Source organism: Scleropages formosus, chromosome 17 (genome assembly GCF_900964775.1).
Source record: "Scleropages formosus chromosome 17, fSclFor1.1, whole genome shotgun sequence".
Taxonomy (NCBI): domain Eukaryota; kingdom Metazoa; phylum Chordata; class Actinopteri; order Osteoglossiformes; family Osteoglossidae; genus Scleropages; species Scleropages formosus.
In genome coordinates this window covers 2,962,856-2,978,428 of record NC_041822.1, presented here as the reverse complement: position 1 = coordinate 2,978,428, position 15,573 = coordinate 2,962,856, and the positions used below count along the sequence as shown (strand labels likewise).

At 40.2% G+C, this 15,573-nt stretch overlaps 1 protein-coding gene across 1 annotated transcript in view; it reads left to right on the top strand.

Annotated features, from left to right (window-relative positions):
• The window catches only part of trpm6 (transient receptor potential cation channel, subfamily M, member 6), a 30,343-nt gene that overhangs the window by 2,668 nt on the left and 12,102 nt on the right, over positions 1-15,573 (top strand). The window contains exons 3-25 of the mRNA XM_029259540.1: positions 1,143-1,181; positions 1,558-1,768; positions 3,116-3,329; positions 3,545-3,669; positions 3,847-4,018; positions 4,121-4,295; positions 4,388-4,511; positions 6,291-6,363; positions 6,848-6,948; positions 7,237-7,371; positions 8,508-8,558; positions 9,628-9,768; positions 9,918-10,046; positions 10,207-10,472; positions 11,178-11,406; positions 11,602-11,754; positions 12,080-12,193; positions 12,289-12,417; positions 13,286-13,537; positions 13,631-13,805; positions 13,920-14,034; positions 14,137-14,330; positions 15,208-15,340. Of these exons, the coding sequence (XP_029115373.1) occupies positions 1,143-1,181; positions 1,558-1,768; positions 3,116-3,329; positions 3,545-3,669; positions 3,847-4,018; positions 4,121-4,295; positions 4,388-4,511; positions 6,291-6,363; positions 6,848-6,948; positions 7,237-7,371; positions 8,508-8,558; positions 9,628-9,768; positions 9,918-10,046; positions 10,207-10,472; positions 11,178-11,406; positions 11,602-11,754; positions 12,080-12,193; positions 12,289-12,417; positions 13,286-13,537; positions 13,631-13,805; positions 13,920-14,034; positions 14,137-14,330; positions 15,208-15,340 (3,450 nt within the window). The remainder of the gene's footprint in view (positions 1-1,142; positions 1,182-1,557; positions 1,769-3,115; positions 3,330-3,544; positions 3,670-3,846; positions 4,019-4,120; positions 4,296-4,387; positions 4,512-6,290; positions 6,364-6,847; positions 6,949-7,236; positions 7,372-8,507; positions 8,559-9,627; positions 9,769-9,917; positions 10,047-10,206; positions 10,473-11,177; positions 11,407-11,601; positions 11,755-12,079; positions 12,194-12,288; positions 12,418-13,285; positions 13,538-13,630; positions 13,806-13,919; positions 14,035-14,136; positions 14,331-15,207; positions 15,341-15,573) is intronic.

The following is a 15,573-nucleotide window of genomic DNA, read 5'->3' as shown; positions in this document are numbered from 1 at the left end:
TTTGATTTGAGGGGGGCGCGGTGGCGCAGTGGGTTGGACCGGGTCCTGCTCTTCAGTGGGTCTGCGGTTCGAGTCCCGCTGGGGGTGCCTTGCGATGGACTGGTGTCCCGTCCTGGGTGTGTCCCCTCCCCCTCCAGCCTTACGCCCTGTGTTACCGGGTAGGCTCCGGTTCCCCGTGACCCCGTATGGGACAAGCGGTTCTGAAAATGTGTGTGTGTGTGTGTGTGTGTGTGTGTGTGTGTGTGTGTGTGTGTGTGTGTGTGTGTGTGTGTGTGTGTGTGTATGTATTTGATTTGATCCAAAATGAATGTTCGTTTGTAAATACATTTATATGTTTAACAGACACTCTTGTCCAAAGTGGCTCCCAGTGAAATCTATGTAGTGTTATGAGCCCACACACCTTATTCACCACAGTGACTTACATTGCTAGATACACTACTTACACTGGGTCACTCTTCCATACATCAGTGGAACACACACACACACTCTCTCTGTCACTCACACACTATGGGTGAACCTCAGCAGCATGTCTTTGGACTGCAGGAGGAAACCAGAGCACCAGAGGAAACCCACACAGACACAGGGAGAACATGCGAACTCCACACAGTTTGCCTACAAACTCCAGATAGTTACAGAATCAGCTGAAGAGACGTGTGTTTGCAAGATGACAATTAGATTAGGTCATGTTTGTGTTCAGTGACTTTTTTGATGCGGAATAAGATAATATTTCATCTGCTCTGGAAGGAAGAAAAAAAAAGGTTTGCTTTTCTGAGATTTCATGAAAACTGAAGCTATTACATAATTTCAGATCTGAATATGACAAGGGAAGTAATCAGAGTCCTGTCAGCTGTGGATTTATTATTTACTATGAAATATTTACTATGCTGTTCAGCTTTACTCATTGTGTGTGAGTGACAGAGAGAGTGTGTGTGTTCCACTGATGTATGGAAGAGTGCCCCATTGTAAGTAGTGTATCTAGCAGTGTAAGTCACCGCGGTGAATAAGGTGTGTGGGCTGATAACACTACATAGAGTTTGTTGGAAGTTGCTTTGGAGAAAAGCGTCTGCTAAATGTAATAAGAAGTGTTTTGTGCTCTTGAATGCAGTCTCACTGCTACATTAACATCTTTTTTTTTATTATAGGTGCTACCCTTTGTGCCAGATATGCCAAGGCCTCATCAGGTATAACCATCAAATATGATATATTCTCCCGTTTTGTTTTGCATGTATGGCTTTTTCTGCAAGACGCTCAAAATATGAATAAGACCTATTCATAAAAAAGCATTCGGTGACTGAATATGGAACATGCAACAAGGCTTTGGAGTACTGCACTAAATATCTATGTCTAAAAGTAGATTTACATTGCTAGTTAGATCTGTATGTTCGTTGACATAATAATCTGACTAACCCAAAGCTTCCACCGCCCAAGTTCAGGAAAAGGTTTTACTGGAGGACTCTAGTGAAGGAACAAATTCGGTGGTAACTATCTGAAACTCAGACTGGTGTTGAGCACGGAAAGGCCGTAACGTTAGGTGAGACACTGGTTCCACTTCTACAGGTGCTGTTGTGGGCGCCTCATAGGGGAGCACCGTGGTCTTGATGTCAGGCTTCCCAGATCCTCCCCAGACAGCCCGAGTCCTACCCCACTGGAGTGGCCAGCGACGGATGGGGTTGAAAGGTGGTCTGTCAAACAACACACGCAGGCCAGCCCTACTGATGCATTTGGGACTATTGATTTCCAGGACAGCGCTCGATCATGTCGTGCAAAGGTCAGTAGGGCAGGACAGGGGTGGGACAAGGACAGCACTGGAGCTGGGGTAGAGACGAGATATTAAAATGTAGAATACCATTAAAGTTGTTAGGTGACTGGAATTTAGTGCCACCTTTGTTCAGGAACCAAATGGTGAAGGCGCTATGAGCATCATACCAATGAGCTCCAGAGGGAAACGTGAGTCCATCTGTTACAGCTAAAGTGAAAGTCTGTGGAGTTGACCCCGCTGAGATGTTGTGGCAGATCCTTAAAAGAGCTCTATATAAATAAATAGCCCTGAACACCAACAAGCTGAAACTGTCTTGTAAGGAGAAGTGGCCCAGAATTCTATTCCAATCACACAACGCAACAAAATTTTTCTTGACAGAAGATCTTAGTTATGTCGAGTTTTTTTTTTCCATTGATTATGATTAGTTGAAGTTTACTGATTACAAAAATAAGACTTCTTCTAGAGTGTCAGTTTTTGCCACGGGAACTTGCTTTCGCTATTTTAATGAACATTTTCAAGAATTTATGAGAATTTTCACTCTTACATACCATATAACAAACACTATACTGAAAGATTTTAAAAGCTATTTACTATTTATTACAGACCATACATGGTGCCATTTGCAGTCGAGGGAAATGTAAGCAAACGTAAAGATGCAGTATCAAATCATAACTGCATAAAATTAACTGAAGTACATACTGTAATACTGTAATAAGTAGTCTATTTTTATCATTTACTACCATAAACTACCCACATTTCTTAATAAAAAGAAACAATTTTGTGAAGCAATCGTATCGATAGCACTAGGCTACTGTAAAGCAATCATTGCTTCTTCTTCGTTATCAATGCAGTATTCTTATACCTGTAAATAAATATGAATTTCTTTTTCACATTATCTTTTCATTTTCGATGTCTACTGTTAGTAATAGATATAACATCTACAGTGCTTTGTATCATATAAGACAGTATTGACGTAGGTACTGACAGACGATTCATCTTGTAAACAGATGACGTAAAATTACGGTATTGATAAATACAGTACGGTACTGTAAATGTATTTTCTCTTCCTTTTGATTTTCTTTACATTTTCTTTTCTCTACTTTATTGTAAGAATACAGTATATAATACACATAACATACAAAATATGTGTTAATCGACTATTCGTGTTATCAGTAAGGCTTTCGGTCAACCGAAGGCTATTAGTAGTTAAGTTTTTGGGGAGTCAAAAGTTAGTATGCGGATTTTTGACTGCGCGGGGGGTCTTAGCCCCTAACCCTAGCGTTGATCAAGGGTCAACTGTTCTACATTCAGAAAAGCAAAATGTGACTACTTGTATTGTCCGCTATCGTCCCTCAGTACCTCCGGCTGTCGTGCGACACCAAACCCGACCAAGTGCTGCAGCTGATGCTGAAGGAGTGGAAAATGGACATGCCAAAGCTGGTCATCTCCGTGCATGGTGGTACAGAGAACTTTGACCTTTCTCCGAAGGTGAGGCACACCTTTGGCAAAGGGCTGGTCAAAGCTGCTGAGACAACTGGAGCTTGGATAGTGACGGAGGGCATCAACACAGGTGTGTGTCTATCTGTGCTCGTGTGTGCGAGAGGCAGTAGATACCTACGCAAAGGACAATAAGAACAGCAAGGATTGTTTTGCGTGAAGTCCTTATTGTGATTTGACAGAGCAACATTGCTTTGCGTGTGTCCCCGTATGTCTGTACGCCCTCTGGGGGATGAAGGATGATGTCAGTGACAATACTTTTACATTGTTCTTACGTTACTCCTCCAGGGGTATCGAGATACCTGGGAGATGCAGTGAAGTTGTATGGCACTCGTGAGTTCCGTAGGAGATACACCGTCGGAATCGCTCCGTGGGGGATCATCCAGAATCACAGTGACCTGATTGGAAAGGATGTAAATATGCCGTTTGACCCTCAAACACAACCGCTGAGCTGTTAGCGGGCAAACGTTCCGGTCCTTTTGTCTTCGAGCTGCTGGATTTTTGATTGTTTTGTATTCGGAACATAATGCAGCATGTGCTGTCTAATCTTCTCCTGCTGTGCTCATCTGTGTCGTGGCAACTGGACCCAGCTTGTGCGGTCGTACCAGACTCTGGGGACCCCCGTGTACAAGAGAATGAGTCTCAACAGCCAGCACTCGCACTTCCTGCTGGTGGACGATGGAACTGTGGGCATCTATGGTCGCCAGTTGGAGCTCAGGAGAAGACTGGAGAGACACATCAGACTCCAAAAGATCCACCCCAGTGAGTGAGTGTGTGTGTGTGTGCGCATTTATGACACGCAGACATGTGTCTGCTTGTGTTGAATGTGTGGTGCATGTCTCCTTTACTCTCTCTCATCCTCAGGACTGCGAAAGGGGGTACCTGTTCTCTGTGTGGTTATGGCGGGGGGCCCGGACGTCATCTCTGTAGTGCTGGATTACGTGAAGAGCGTCCCCCAGGTACCAACAGTTGTGTATGAGGGGACTGGACCAGCCGCTGACCTTCTGGCATTCATGCACAAGCAGACCTCCACTGGCAGGTGGGGGACATGTCTAGAAGACCATCTGAACGCTTCACTTGGGTGCTGAAGCTGCAAAACTCAAACGTGATTGGTGTTTGGCTCTTTTTAAGGCAACTGGATCCAGACATCAGAGAAGACATTCTGCTAAGGATTCAGACGACGCTCGGCTTGGATAAAGCCGAGTCCAATCACATCTTCAAACTTCTCATGGAATGTATGGACTTCAGGGATTCAGTAAGTGAAGGGCAGAAAGGAGATGTTTTTAGACATCCCAGGTGGCGCTTAGCTTCTTCCCCCCATTAAATATTTTTTTGCCTATGTGGAATTGCTGCGATTATTTACATTTGCATTTACATGTATTCATTTAGCAGACACTTTTCTCCAAAGCGACATACATCTCAGAGAAGATACAATGTGTTCATTACATTAGGAGAAAGAGACAGTTAGATGCAGATGTGTGATTAAGTACAGTTAGTGTGTTTCTTTCTACCATATGAACCAATGTTCATCACACGAGTAGCTGCATAAAACTTTATCCGAATATCCACGGTTCCTGATCACCTTCCTCGTAATGATTTTTTTTAAAGATACATATAAACATTAACATTACGTTACAGGAGTAGCTGTGTAAAGGTTCCTGTGATCATCATCTTAAAGTTATAGTGCATGAACATTTACACCTTAAATGAATTTAGGACATGATAGGTGAACTGAGTCTGGAAGAGGTGAATTTTCAGACCCTTTTTAAATGTGGACAGAGATTCAGCAGTTCTGAGTGAGAGGGGGAGGTCGTTCCACCACAACGGAGCCAAAACTGAGAACCTTCGTGCTTTACCTTTCGTGTGTGGAACCACCAAGCGGCCAGATATGGAAGAGGAAGGGCTCTGGTTGAGGTGTAGCGAATGATCAAGTTTTGTATTTCAACTTCAGATGTATTTTCCTTTGCCAGAAACCGCCAAGCCCCATTGTACGATTAATTTCTTGGTGCTGTCACACAAGAATACACACAGAGCCCTTTGTTCTCTCGGGTAATTAATTACTTCTGCTTATTTTCACATGTCACACAGCCTATAGTCTCTCGTTTTTACCCCGTGTCGCATTTTGGGAGAAATACACGGGCTTTTCTGGCAGCCTCAGCCCTCGTTTGGACTCCGCCGCTTGGCGCAGGCGCCATTTCCTCTCGCGCTCTGCTGAAAATAATGATTGTTTTGCGCGCCAAGCAGAGGCTGGCAGGCCCGGCGGCCCGCTGCGGATTGAGAGGGCCTCGACGCCCGGCGCCAATCCAGCGCAGCGGCGCTCCCAGGCTGGGGATGTCAGCTCCGCTTAGATCTCAATCAAACAGAATGGGATAGTTCACAGTCAGCCGCAAATCAAAAGCTTTTGGATTTCTAAATTGAGAGTTAACAGAATAATTGGAATAATAAGCACGAAGTGTACTTGCATATTTATAAAACGGGGGATATTAATTTGTTCCCTGGACACAGCCGGTACGGAACAATCGGGTACGTATCACTGAAACGATTGAATTTAAACTGCAGATGTACAATCATGTTTATATTCTGATATTCTGTGTCGTCCCCCCCCCCCCCCCCCCCCCAAGTACCTCGATGTTGAATACTTATGCAAAAGAGAGAGTACATGTGAGAATAGAGGTTGTATTAGATGATATATGGAGAAATTTAATGCCAATTAAAGGAAGCTTCAGTAAAATTTTATTTCCAAGTTTTTTTTCACTTACATTTATTTAATATTTGAAAAGGTAATAATGATGAAGTATATTGGAGGATAAATAAATGAAATTCAGTTAATCCTATAAATTATTGAAATGCTGTAATATAAATGTATTTTACAAGTTCATTTTCTGCTGGGATGAAAGTGTGGGCTGACAGCTGGCGGAAATTTAGTTTCACTGGTGATGCTTGAACATAAAAAAAAATTCTTGTACTTATTTGTTTAATGTACTTATTTGTTTAATCTATGTATTTGTGCATGTTTTGGGAAAAATAAAAACAGATAACCATAGTGGACCTTGACTCTGAAGACCAGCAAGACTTGGACACATCAGTTCTAACAGCGTTACTTAAAGGTACTGTGGATATGTTTGTATAACCAGAAAATATTCACTCATGTAGATCATAGGTATAAAGGGGGGGGGTGCCCCCCAATATTCAAGTATTTCTGTTTAACTCCTTCACTGCCAGTAATATTTTTAATCCCCTTAATGCCTGTGAAATTGTTTTGCTTCTGATATATATATATATATATATATATATTATCTGTTCCTTTTTTACACACAATAATTACTTGTGCCAAACATGACCCTGCAATAATGATTTGATATTGTCCTTATGTGAGGTTATCTGTGATAATATGTGCTCTGCATCACGTAATATGTTCTTTATGGAATTTCCACCCTGGTGCATTATGCAAGTCATAAAAAAATGAGTTTTTCCTTATAGCCACAAACACAGAAAAATGAGGTATAGAGATGTGTCCTCAGCGCACGGTATAAAAATATGCCTTTCGTGCTCTGCATTCTTGTCGGCTGACTTCCCCGCTTCCCTCTGAAGGCACAAAAGCATCAGCCCCTGACCAGCTCAGCATCGCATTAGCGTGGGACCGAGTGGACATTGCCAAGAAGTACATTCTTGTCTACGGACAGCACTGGAAGGTACTGTAGGTTTGCTGTGAAATGCTCTTTTGCAGTGTGGGTGTGCAACAGGTATCATAGTTACACATTATTGATCTATACAGCTCCTATATGGCTATACGCCGTGTACAACTTGTAATCTGTTTGTGATCTGCAGCATCTACACTTATTTTCCATTTCTTGCCGTGTGTGAGAGGGTGTAACTGAAGTGCAGTGCAAAGGTTTGCGCGCACAGCTGTGTGTCGGTGTGTTTCATGGTCATGTCTGCTTTGCCGGTGTGTTGCGTATTTTACTGTGTTTACGTTAAAGGAGGGCTCCCTGGAGCAGGCCATGCTCGATGCCCTGGTCATGGACCGGGTCAGCTTTGTGAAGCTGCTGATCGAAAACGGGATGAACATGAACCGCTTCCTCACCGTGTCTCGACTGGAGCAGCTCTATAACACGGTGACACAAACTATAACCAGACTTTTTCTATCATTTTGCTTCAGTTGCAGTTTTGCAGTTGTTAAAGCCCATTAGTTAAAAAAAAGTTTTGTTTGTTCTAATTATAGGTAAGATGCAATGTTTACACCCTGTACCTAGCTGTTATTTCAATATTCTCTTAATAAAAACAATGATCGATTAATTCTTGTTACTCTGGATTGCACTAAATACAATTAAACAACTTGTTATAACATAATGATACAATAATGTCATGAACACCATAATTTAGGTTTAAGGAAAATTTAGCTTCTGAAATGGTTCTTAAAAATATATATACAAAAAATACAAACATTGTGACATCTTAACAACTCTGTGAACTCGTAACATACAGCAAACAAAAGAATGCAATAATATACAGTATCTGGGTACAAAATGTAGCATAAAGAAAATTATGCACAAATCAGTGCAACTCTGTTTTAAGAAAATATATATGTATTTGTAAATTTCTATTGATTCTAAAAGATGACTGAAATCATCTTTTCTTTTTTCAAATTTTAAATTATTTGTTTAATTGTGACACAGTGTTTTTCTTATCTATCTCCTATAAGAAGTATTAGCGCCTTTTTATTAAAATGTTATTTTATTGATGTTTTATGTATTAATGGTTTGCAGATTTCTTTTTGAAGAAGTTTCACAAAGTGCTTTTTTATGGGCCAAACTGTTCTTTTCTTCACCCAGAAAGGCAGGGCTGTTCTTTTTTCTTTAGCGGAAAAAAAAAAGAAAATCAATAATTAATATTCCTTTAAAAAGCAAAAATAATTCCCAGCTCTCCTTTATTTTTTACCTAATAAACCATCTCATTATGGAGATTACTTAGATATTGCAGATCGGTTAAAAATTCAGATAAATTCTGATCTTGCCATTTTTTATCCACAGAAAACAAACCAACAATATATTTATTGCAGCTTAATGATCTTTTTTTTAAGGAAAATATTAAGCACAATGAAAAGAAATCCTACACAAATATAAATATCTAAATATTTATAACTGTTTTGTTAATCTGTTTGTTGTAAATATTTTAACATTGTTTCATTTATATTTTATTTGTGTATCTTTTCCGTTAATGTCATGTGTTTGTTTATTTCTTTATTTTTCAGCAGGAGCCGACAAACAGTGTTTTGTATCATCTGCTGGAAAATGTGAAACAGGTAATTGCTCCCTCTAAAATCAAGCTAAAAAAGTAAAACTCGTTAAGTTGTAGCTCTACACTGAATCAAGTGCAGTTTCAAGCTGTTTTACCATACAACGAGCACACTGGATATATACTGAATGTGCAGACAAATGAACAATACTCATGCTATCCTTTCAAACATATCATGAACGTTGCTCTAACCTTTTCAATATACATCTCTTATTTACCTTGACTTTAGAGTGGCTATTGGGGTTTTCCTCAGCAGTGGCGTCACTAGGGTTGGTGTCACCCAGTGTGGTAATTCATGGTGTTACACCCCCATGGACCTCCTCCCGTACCAGACCGTTAAGAATCATTAGTAATTTTTTATTTTTTTATTTTTTTTTTACTAATGTTACTCGTAAATCGAAATTTCCATATATCACTGAATGTAATGGCAATAGCAGTGGCATAAATTACTAGCAAAAGTAAAATTACACCTTTAAAATACAATATCACATGCACAGCCTAAATGTATTTACATTTACATAGTTTCATGTGGTTAAAGTGAAAATTCGGTAAGAAGACAATAGAATTCAAAGTAAAAATGTGTAAGAACGACATCAAAATTATGTTTATTTTAACGTTATTGATATTGGTTCAGAAATACTAATTACTACAATATTGTAGCTAAAACACCAGAAAATGCGGCAAAATCAGCAACTATAAAAACAGCAGCGGCAACGAAAACAAGAGCGTGTGCTTGTAGCGTGTGGAAACAAAACCACGTGATTCGAAGCGTCACTGCGTTGGGTAATAATGAGAGCTCTGAGCGGAGTGCATTGGAAGGGTCAAAAAGTAAATGAGCACAGTTTTACCCTTGTAGGTATATTGATACATGTCATCTGGGCTTTATTACGAAAAATGTTTCTGTTCTTATAACTAACTACAGAGATATTTTTCTAGAAAATAATACATTTCTGCTGAAACACTGCACACAAATTTTATAGACAGTCATTTTGGTGTCACCTGATGCGGTCTACACCCCCCGCACCCCCTATTGATGCCCCTGTTCCTCAGCAACAGTTGTCTGTACCTGTCCCCAGAGCCACCTGCCTGCAGAATACTGGATCTCCCTGATTGATGTTGGTCTGGTGATTGAGTACCTGCTTGGCGGTGCCTATAGCAGCACCTACACCCGCAAGCGTTTCCGTGCCCTTTACAGAAATATTAGTGGAAAGCACAAGGTACCGTCTCTCTCAGTCTTCAGCCAAAAGGGCAATCTCATATTTTACCTAATTTAGCTAATTTAATCCTGCATAAAGATCAGCTATTGTGGTAGTTTTATCGAAATGTCTTTTACATTGTTTTTACATTTTTTCCTTGTTAGCTGGAGGAGAGTGGCAAAGAGAACATGGGCCAGTTTAACAAGCTGAGCGTAGGGCGCAGAACACAGCTAGAGAAGGAAGACAGTGGCTCGTCCGGCTCCCACTTCTTTCGGACTGCTGAGCCATACAAACACAAGGTCATTAGAGCCATCCTCCCTCATGAGCCGAACCTTGGAAGTAGTCATTACTTTGAATAAAATCCAACTGATTACAGTGCAGACATAGAGATCCTTTGACAAGCAGAGAAAATATAAATGATGAAAAGTAAATGCCTGTTTTTTTGTGTCTCTTCCTTAGGAAAGTAATATTCTCTCTCTGGGATCGAGAATGGGTAAAGACGCGGAGATGAACGAGCTCCCACTGTTCACGTACAGTTTCAGCGACCTGTTTGTGTGGGCGGTGCTGAAGAGGCGACAGAAGATGGCACTTTTCCTGTGGCAGCATGGCGAGGAGGTCATGGCCAGGGCCGTAGCGGCCTGCAAACTGTACCGTAGTATGGCCTATGAAGCCGTGCTGGCTAACATGGGGGACAGCACTGCGGAAGAGCTCAAGAGCTATTCACTGTCAGTCCCGTCTTACTTCCGTTTGGTGTCAGCATCAGTCACTTGCTCACTAATGGTAACCACTTGTCAAAGCCAGAGTCACAGTGGTCCAGCGCCTATCCTGGAAACCCAGGACCCAATGGTGGTCAGGGCACACCCTAGATAGGATGCCACCTCTATTAGTACCTTCCACTGTAATTCTTCTGCTGTCAGCATCACCTTATATCCACTGTACTACACTTACTTCCACTGAGCTGTCAATATCTGTCAATATCATTTTATCATGCCAACTTTATGGCGCTACTCATACTCACCATTTAGTTTCCACTATTGGAACCTCTGTAGTTCCTCTTCTGCCGGTTTCATCTTCCTTTCATTGATCTTCTTACTGTCAGACCATTTCATTCTCATCATAAAACTCACACACTACCAGTTTTAGTCCATTGAAAATGTCTTGCAACTCTTTATATTAATCTTAAAATATTTTATGCTATTTATTTCATTACAGTTTCAAAGTGTGATCTAAGATCAATTATTTCTTTTATCCAGTCAAAGAAATAGCAAAGTGTTCAAAAGAAATGTGAAAAAGAGACATTTAAATATAAATAAGCCTTGGATAAATTTTGATGTCAAACACTACATCACAGTTAGACACCCTGACTGTCATTCTCAAACATCATATTAGATTAGGCAATCTAACTTGGAACTTTTTTTGTGTACTTCTAGAGAGTTTGGTCAGTTGGCAGTGGATCTCCTGGACGATGCCTTCAGGCAGGATGAGACAATGGCCATGAAGCTGCTCACCTATGAGATGAAGGACTGGAGTAACTTTACCTGTCTGCAGATGGCCGTGTCCTCTGGCTTGCACCACTTTGTCTCCCACTCCTGCACGCAGATGCTGCTGACGGACTTGTGGATGGGGCGACTCAACATGAGGAAGAATTCCTGGTTTAAGGTAAATCAACCCCAGGATGAACACTGAAGTGTTTTTAGTCAAAGGTGAGGTAATATCACAGAGAACACCACAGTGTATTTTTTTTTCTTATTCATCTCTAGGCCAATCAAATCATAAAAATTTTTTGTTGTTCGTACTGTTGACCTTAACGCAAGAGTCTGAACACTGCATCAGTTCTTCGTGACTCTGTCTCAGATTATTTTGAGCATCCTGCTGCCACCGGCCATCTTGATGTTGGAGTTCAAGAGCCAAGCAGAAATGTCACATGTCCCACAGACACCCGAGTCCCTTCAGTTTGACCGAGAGAGTGGAACTCACGGAGATGTAGACAATGGACATACAAGCATGGTAACCAGTTCAGTGCTTTCGTGGAGATGTAATATGTCCTTCACAGTTCTCCAAACACCATGTCTTGCTAGAATCATACTGTGAACATGCTAGATGTTTCATGAGATTCACACAGGTGGTTTCCATTGCACTGCATGTCTTGCTTATCTATTTGAGTTCTTTGTTGAGTTCTTCTACTATCTGAGTTGTAGGATGAAAGGATCAGGATGAAAGGCAATGTGCAGTGTTGCTCGTGTTCACAACACATTTCAAGAACTTAGCTCATTGAAAAATTGTTGTTAATTTCTAAAACTTCTAAAAAATCTCATCAATTCTGTCTCTTAAGAGTCACTGTGACATGGAAAAAGGACCTGAACACATCATATCACAGGACATGCCTTGGACCAGGAAGGTCTATGAATTCTACAGTGCCCCGGTGGTTAAATTCTGGTTCCATACGGTTTGTGAGCTCTCGTTTCAGTGATACAATGGTCTTTTTCATCATGCTTCACTGGTCCACTGTGACTCAGAGTCTGCTTTTCTGTCATGCTACAGATGGCCTACTTAGCGTTCCTCATGTTGTACACCTACACTGTACTGGTGAAAATAGGACCTGAACCCAGTATCCAGGAATGGCTGGTAATCTTTTACATCTCCACTACAGCCCTTGAGAAAGTACGAGAGGTAAGAGCCGCAGAATTTGAGCTGATTAAACCAAATGATATTTCTTCAGAAAAAATAAGATCTTCTAGTATCTTATCTCTGATGTGCTCGAGTCAAAGGTTGGAAACCTTCTCTCCAGCACTATTCATAGTTTAGACTGTAAACATAATCTTTACTAACGTAATGAAAAACCCATAACTGAATTGTTCCGTTTTTCAGTTGACCTGAAAACACAAACAATTTCCAGTGTTTTTCGGCTGTAGTAATTTATTTATGAAATCCTTTTGAAAGCATAGTTTAATGGAAATATGCTTAAACTGTTTAAAATTACAATCTTAGGAATTTAAAGTAAACAACAAACATCAGCAATTTAAAAACTGATTAACATCATATTCAACATTCCCTGACGTAAAACTTTAGATTGCTTCTGTCCATTTGACATTGACAAGTAATTATAGACCTTTTTAGGTGCTGTACGTTGATGCGCTGCATTAAATTGCAGACAGGCACATGCGGTTAAAGTAATTACATTATAGGCAATCTATATTTTGTTATACTCTTGGTTAACCCTCTGCTGTTTAAAAATACTGCATCAACCCAGACCACTCTACTTATTTAGCTTCCTTTTGTGAAACTACTAGCATTTTTTTTTCATTAACATTTGTTCAAGTGATCTGTTTTTGTATGGCCTCACTAAAAATAGTCTTGTAGTATAGTCCCTGTACACCTGGACATGGATGTCCAGGTTGAAGGCTACTTTTAGTATGAAAAACTTAGTTTGCATACTAAGTGATCAGATTTTCTGTGGAAATTGTGTGGATTGGCAATTGAACATTGACAATTCTGCAAGCCTAAGATAAATTAACATCATACTCTTATTTGTTTAAAGGTATTAGTTTCAGAACCCAGAAAACTAAGCAAGAAACTTGAGGTGTGGTTCAGTGAGTATTGGAACGCCTTAGATTTCATAGCCATCCTCCTGTTTTTTGGCGGCTTTGTGCTGAGGTGCCATGACCCTGACTTGAGGATCGTGGGTCGCATATTTTACTGCCTTGACATCATCTTCTGGTACCTGAGACTTCTAGACCTGTTTACAGTCCACCAGCATGTTGGACCATACCTGACCATGCTCACTAAGATGGTACGTTGCAAAGCTTTTACATTTGTTTGCTTTATGCATTCATTGAGTATTCTTCATTGTATTAACTTTACCTTTTTCACGTTTTTCATGTAGACGACCAACATGTTTAACGTGGTGATAATGATGGCCATTGTGCTCGTCACTTTTGGGGTATCTAGAAAAGCCATCCTTTCTCCAGAAGAGCCCCCATCCTGGACTCTGGCCAGAGATGTTGTCTTTGAGCCTTACTGGATGATATTTGGTGAAGTGTATGCGGGGGAGATTGATGGTTGGTTATTGGCATTTCACTTTGAAATACATGACAAGTTACAGAGTTGTTGAGAATAAGTTGTAGCTTGAAATGAACACTCTTCTGTGGTGTTTTTATATCTCTACTGAACAGCTTGTGCAGACAACCAACCGTGTCCTCCTGGGTCCTTCATAACCCCATTCTTACAGGCAGTGTATCTTTTTGTTCAGTACATCATAATGGTCAATACCCTCATAGCATTCTTCAAGTACGTGGTTTTGCCATGTTTACGTTTTTGTGTGATGTTACAGTTTCCAATCAGTATTTGAATTTCACATTGTTCATATGGTGTCTTTCTTTTCCATTGCAGCAATGTGTATATGAGCATGAAATCAATATCAGACAAGATCTGGAAGTGCAATCGCTACAGATACATCATGACCTACCAGGGAAAGCCATGGCTGCCGCCTCCCTTCATTGTTTTTAGTCATCTTACCCTTTCGATTGCCTCCATTTGCAAGCCTCAACCCAGGAAATATGAGCAGGACAAGCAGTGTGGACTGAGTGAGTGTTTGAGCTATTACATATTCGCACAATAATTTTTTTAAGTTCCAAATTAGATGGATTAAACCAATAAAATGCAGTATAGGTTGTGTTCAAGCAACTGATCTATGGTTGAGCACAACCCTTTTTGCTGTCCCTTTATTACAGTGGTTATTAAACATCTGCACACCCTTATTAAAATTTTGTATTTTGTCAATGTAAAGGCTGACATCAAGACATGTCACACCTTTTTTCACTTTTTCTTAGATATTGTAGCCAACAGTATTTAAAATGAAAAGGGTGGTGTATGGGGTACCTCTTGCATTTTTACTGAACTTGAACTCTTTTACAAAGAAGAGTTGGAAAAAATTGCAAAATCCAGGCTGGTTAAGATGAAAGAGTCATGTGCAAACAGACTTAGTGCAGTAATAAAGCAAAAGGTTCTTCCAGAAAGTATGAGCAAAAGGGTATGCATACTTAAGCACTTATGCAAAATTCCAAAACATTGGAGTGTTTCTTTTCATTTTTCTTAAAATATATTCATTTAGGTGACACTTTATTGCTGGTTTCAGTGTCTTGGTAAAGCTCTGACATGATTTTCCTTAATTTCAGTCTTTATGTGAAAAGCTTTACACTTTGGTCATTATGTTGTGTACACTTTGGATATTGACTATATGTAAGTTTCCAAAAAGATTTTAGGCCTTGCGCCTATGCAGTAACAATCTGTGTGTGAAAAAAGCCACTAAAAAGTTTGCATTTCAAAATGTTGTGAGTATAAAGGGAAAGGACTGGAGACTTGGACTTCATCTGTGCACTCAACTTCATGATCTGTTCTAAGGTGATCAATGACATGAGAAGAAAAATAACGCATTAACAATGTACGCTTCATTATTTGCAGAACTTTATTTGAGCTACGAAGACCTTAAAAAGCTCCACGACTTTGAGGAGGAATGCATTATTGCCTATTTTCACAAGAAGAACCAAAATCTGCACTGCAGTGTTGCTAGCAGAATCAGAACCACAAAGGAAAGGTAGGACCTCATTAGAGCAAATTACTACCTTTCTCCCTGTACACTGAGTTATTATGAGGTAGAAGCTGACAAAAGTGTTTCTCATTCCTCATTACAGTCATGCCTCTTAACAATGTTTCGCTTAACAACTGACCACATATACGATGGTGGTCCCATAAGATTATAATGGAGCTGAAAAATTCTTATCGACTAGTGATGTTGTAGCCGTCGTAACGCAATGTGTTCCTCATGTG